The sequence below is a fragment of the Etheostoma spectabile genome, chromosome 7 (assembly GCF_008692095.1).
Source record: "Etheostoma spectabile isolate EspeVRDwgs_2016 chromosome 7, UIUC_Espe_1.0, whole genome shotgun sequence".
NCBI lineage: Eukaryota > Metazoa > Chordata > Actinopteri > Perciformes > Percidae > Etheostoma > Etheostoma spectabile.
In genome coordinates this window covers 7,821,458-7,826,195 of record NC_045739.1, presented here as the reverse complement: position 1 = coordinate 7,826,195, position 4,738 = coordinate 7,821,458, and the positions used below count along the sequence as shown (strand labels likewise).

At 41.5% G+C, this 4,738-nt stretch overlaps 1 protein-coding gene across 1 annotated transcript in view; it reads left to right on the top strand.

The window, feature by feature from the left end:
• LOC116692250 (transmembrane prolyl 4-hydroxylase) overlaps positions 1 to 4,361 on the top strand; it is a 10,402-nt gene extending 6,041 nt beyond the window's left edge. The window contains exons 3-9 of the mRNA XM_032520388.1: positions 56 to 252; positions 422 to 512; positions 1,576 to 1,738; positions 1,842 to 2,027; positions 2,338 to 2,428; positions 2,641 to 2,764; positions 3,231 to 4,361. Of these exons, the coding sequence (XP_032376279.1) occupies positions 56 to 252; positions 422 to 512; positions 1,576 to 1,738; positions 1,842 to 2,027; positions 2,338 to 2,428; positions 2,641 to 2,764; positions 3,231 to 3,445 (1,067 nt within the window). The 3' untranslated portion in view covers positions 3,446 to 4,361. The remainder of the gene's footprint in view (positions 1 to 55; positions 253 to 421; positions 513 to 1,575; positions 1,739 to 1,841; positions 2,028 to 2,337; positions 2,429 to 2,640; positions 2,765 to 3,230) is intronic.
• Positions 4,362 to 4,738: the final 377 nt, after the last annotated feature.

The window sequence follows — 4,738 nt, the reverse complement described above, 5'->3', positions numbered from 1 at the left end:
TTTTGTACATTACATGATTTGGGTGAGTACAGTATGTGTATCCTGTTCCTGCTAGAGATCCCTGGTTTCCTGTCAGAGGAGGAGGGTCGTGTGGTGGTGCAGCTGGCTCAGCTCAAGGGTCTGATGGAGAGCCAGACCGAAGCACCCAGCCAGGGACAAGTGGAGTCAAACCAGCCACTGCTTTCTTTCAGCACAGAGGAGGTCTTCAGTCTGTTGGACCTAAACCAGGACGGGTTGCTGCAGAAACAGGAGGTGACAAGAGAGAAATATCTTGCATCCATGGGCCATAGAACTGTAGGGGGGAAATAGATGGCCAGAAAAATTGATTCTAGTACTCTAAATAATGAAAACTCAGATGAACTGTCAGAACGCGTTACACTTCTTGTTGAAATGAGAAAAAACATGTGTCTCTCTTATCCAGATTGTGAGTCACTCACGCTCTCGAGATGGAACTTGGTTGAACCCAGACAACTTACGGCAGATACTCACTGGTCTGGAAATCTGCCCAACGGGTAAGTTTTGTGCGTGCGTGTGCGTGTAAGACACCATGATAAACTGAATGTGACTTGAAATGAAATGTATTTATTTTTTTAAAGATTTTTTCTTTGGGCTTTTCCGCCTTTAATGGATATATCAGGAAATCATCACAGGTTGGACTTGAATCCTGGACCGCTGCGTAGAGGCATAAACCTCATGTGTATTTGTGCGCCTGCTCTACCAACTGAGCCAACTAGGCCACATGAATTTGTCTTTTAATCCTAATTAAAAATGTCACTATCTAAATGTTGAACTCTTTGAGATTTCCAAATGCAAGTAAAGTGAGAAAAAAACAGCAAAAATTCCTCATCTGATTTCTTGGCTTCCCAAAAGAGAATTTTGAGTGGTTGTGTACTGCTAAGAGGAAGTAGCTGACATGTTGCTGTGATTGCGTGCGAGTCTTTGTGAGTGGCAAGGCCGGAAGAGGGGTGACACCGTTTTGACCTGATGCCATTGTGCCAGGCGTTGTACACATCCCAGTCCGGATGTGCCTCGTCCTATCTCATTAAAAACTGATTACTCTCGAACCCCTTTTCTCAATTTTCCCCCAGATCCCCTGTTTCCCCCCCACTCCCTCGTCCACTACTCTTTCGTTAACTCACCCCCCTCCTGGCCACCTCTTCTTTGACATCCCAGTGCTATTGTTGTGGCTGGAGTGTGGTCTCCCAGGAGAAATGATGGGGGCCACATATTCATTCAGCTGAGAGTAATAGCATACAGTTGGACAAAGAAGGAAGTAATGGAGGAAAAGAGAGTAGGGAGGCTGTTAAAGCCTGCTGTTCATTACATTGTCCAAAAATTAAAGATTCAATAAAACTGAACTGGAATTGTGATACCACATAAAGACTCCCTTCATGTCTCTAGCTATGAGGTTATATTTAACTGTACTCCCAGCTGTATTAAGGAATGTGTGTGTGTGTGTGTGTGTGTGTGTGTGTGTGTGTGTGTGTGTGTGTTGTGTGGTGTTGTGGGGGTTGTGTGTTGTGTGTGTGTGTGTGTGTGTGTGTGTGTGTGTGTGTGTGTGTGTGTGTGTGTCAGGGATGCTGACTTTGGAGGACTTTAGGCGTGTTTATGATGTGTCCCAGCGCCCAGGACAACAGCGAAGCGGGAAGCTCCTGAGTCAGTTCAAACAGAGAAACAAACATACGTGGCTTTACCAAGGCTCGGGATCCCACCATGTGCTGCAGACACTCAGGACCAGGTAACGACACACAGACATGCTTTGTCATGCTCTTACAATAGTAGCCCATACACTCATGAGTTTTTATATTTTTGCATTTTGCTGTCTTATTTCTTTTGCTTAGACTAATCAGTCTGACACGTCTGCCTTCCACGTTGGTTGAGCTGAGTGAGCCACTGCAGGTGATTCGCTATGATCACGGAGATTTCAGTAACGCACACCATGATAGCAGCCCGTCTCATTCAGAGACTACCTGCGCGCACACACGACTGGCAGGAAACACATCAGCTCTCGCAGAGGTCTCTTGCAGGTACGTATGATATGTATATTCTGTTTAGTTTATATTCAGTGGCTTTTCTTGTGTTGATAGTTCTGTAGTCATATCAAAGACTGGACACATACATAGCTTTTCATTACATTTTTATAGTAGGTCGTGTCATGATCACTGTTGGGCCCTAATTTATCTGCTTTCTCACCTGTTGATTTTATTGCTGAAGTATTGTCATTTCTTAGACAGATATGCAAAGTACTGGCACAGAAAACAAAATCTATTTTGGGTATGAGGAAACATTGTTTCATATTTATCTGTATTTTTCAATTCCTTTCTTGTTTTATCTCAGGTATCTTACCATGTTATTCTACCTCAGCTCTGTAGAAGAAGGTGGTGAAACCACCTTTCCTGTGGCAGACAACCGTACCTATGAAGAGCAGGTGAGAGTGCTTTAACAACTCAGTCAGAAACCAGCAAAGCCTCTTTTTTTATTGTATACCACTGTGAAATGATGATAACAGTACATGAGCTGAATGCTGCTGATTACATGCAGACGGTGCTGACCCATGACAAGGAATCTGACCCATAAGTGAACACAGGTTGCCAAAATAAATGATTAGACACATGCTGTTTACAGTTTTGTGTGTCCTAGGCACTGAAACAAGTTGGAGTTGATTTGACGGACACCCGGGAGACATGTGGCAGAGGGAACGTGAGAATAAAACCTACTGCTGGCACAGCTCTGCTCTGGTACAACCATCTATCTGATGGTAGAGGTAAGAACTGAAGGTTTTAGCGGAATCATGTGCACACACTTCACAGAGATGACAGTTGATCATAAATTCTATTCTGTTTTAATCCCAAAATGTGCCGCGCTGCCCACATCAATTATGTAAACCTAGTGCAAAAATTACGTGTGGGAAAGGAGGATCTGTTTCAGAATTTGGAAAACAGAGTTGCCAGTATCAGCTGATAGACTTGGAGCTTGTGGGGTAACAAGATATTAAGATGTATTACATTTTCACTTTATTCTGCCCCCTCTTTTTCCATGTTTTCTGTTCTCAATTTTCATTTTTTCATGTGTGTGTATTCCAGGCCTGTGTGCTCAATAAAGTATGTCTTCTTCTTCTAATTGAAATACTCGAGCTTAGAAAGTCCTCTTTTGTCCTTAAATCATCAAGTGTTATATCTGAGTTTCAGTCCTCCTCAAATGCTGTTCATCTTCTCCCTTGCTTACCCTAGGTTGGATGGGTGAGCTGGATGAGTATTCCCTCCACGGTGACTGCCCAGTCAGGCGTGGGGTGAAGTGGATAGCCAACAGCTGGGTAAATGTGGACCCAGATCACCAGCAGCAGGCCCGCTACCAGAGACTAGTTGCTCAAAGGCATCGAGCTAAGTCGGGCATGGAGGAGCATTACCAACCTCTCTCACACAGTGACCTCCATCAGGATCTATAGTCAGGCTTTTTCAGTGACAAGACAAAGTCCCATGATTTTACCAGTTTTGCATCCATGTGGCCAGTGAGACCTGACAGACCTTTCTGTAATGGCAAATGCTATAGTCAAAAGGAAATTTGCACAAAGTAGCATACCAGATATCTTCTCCTTTTACAGTAAATATGTCTTTCTTTATATATTGTGTTTCTCAAGCCACTGCTTGGATATCCACATTTACTTAATACACGAGTAAATTTCATCACAAAGGTTTAGTGAATTTTAATATACATTTTGATATAAAAATGTGGTGGGCAGAATACATTGTTTCATCACAATTCATTTCTAATGCATAAACAAATACATATGAATTACACTTTTTAATATGGACTGGCATCCTCTAAAATAATATCACTCATGTACAATAACAGATGCATATTGATACTGTGATATGGGCCTGAAAAGATGCAGTCATTTTTAAGAATTAGGCCGGCTTAGCTGCCTTTCATTTAGGTTTTCTAGGCAGCAGCCCCCATGTCAGGTCAGTGCTATTTGTTATAGAATTAAAGCCTTTTGTTACAAGCCATATCAAAATATGAATCTGTGAAGGTGTTCCTGAGGAAAACCTTTGTGGCATAATTTATGTCTGCTTTGTTCTTCATGTTTCTAGAGTATTTATCATGAACTGTTATTTAATATCTACTGCAGGACTGTTCTTGAATGGACAAAATGGTCGCTTGTTGGAAATATTGACTGTCTTTTGTATCCTCAAAACTATTTAATTGTCAGAGTATTTATTTGAGTGTTGCTATTTATTACTATTATTTATTATTATTTAAGTAATGCATATGTATTACAGCTTGATGTTGCACTGAATCTTCCACTGGATTGTAATGTATTTGTTGTATGTTAAGAAACATAAAAAGCAATGTTTTACTTGTGATGTTGTGACTGGCCATTTTTGCAAACCTGTTAAATAGACTTTGTCCTCTAGATGTCGTCCAACCTCAAATACAGCACTGCAATTTCTGTGCGTTGAATATGAACTAGTTCAGAAATGGTTCTCATTGTGTTCATGATTGCGTTATATTTGAGAAGTGCTGCGCTAGCGTCCTATTGGCACCAGTTCTTATGGGCCCACTCTTGAAGCATATGTATAAGTGACTCATTGGCCACAAAATCTCTTTAAACCACAAACAAGTTTTACTTTTAAGTTTTGCTAGTTGCTTAGGCATCATTCACTGGTGGTTAGATTATAGGGACTAGAGAGGGCCCGAAACCCCCATTAGATTAGATTAGATTATACTTTATTCATCC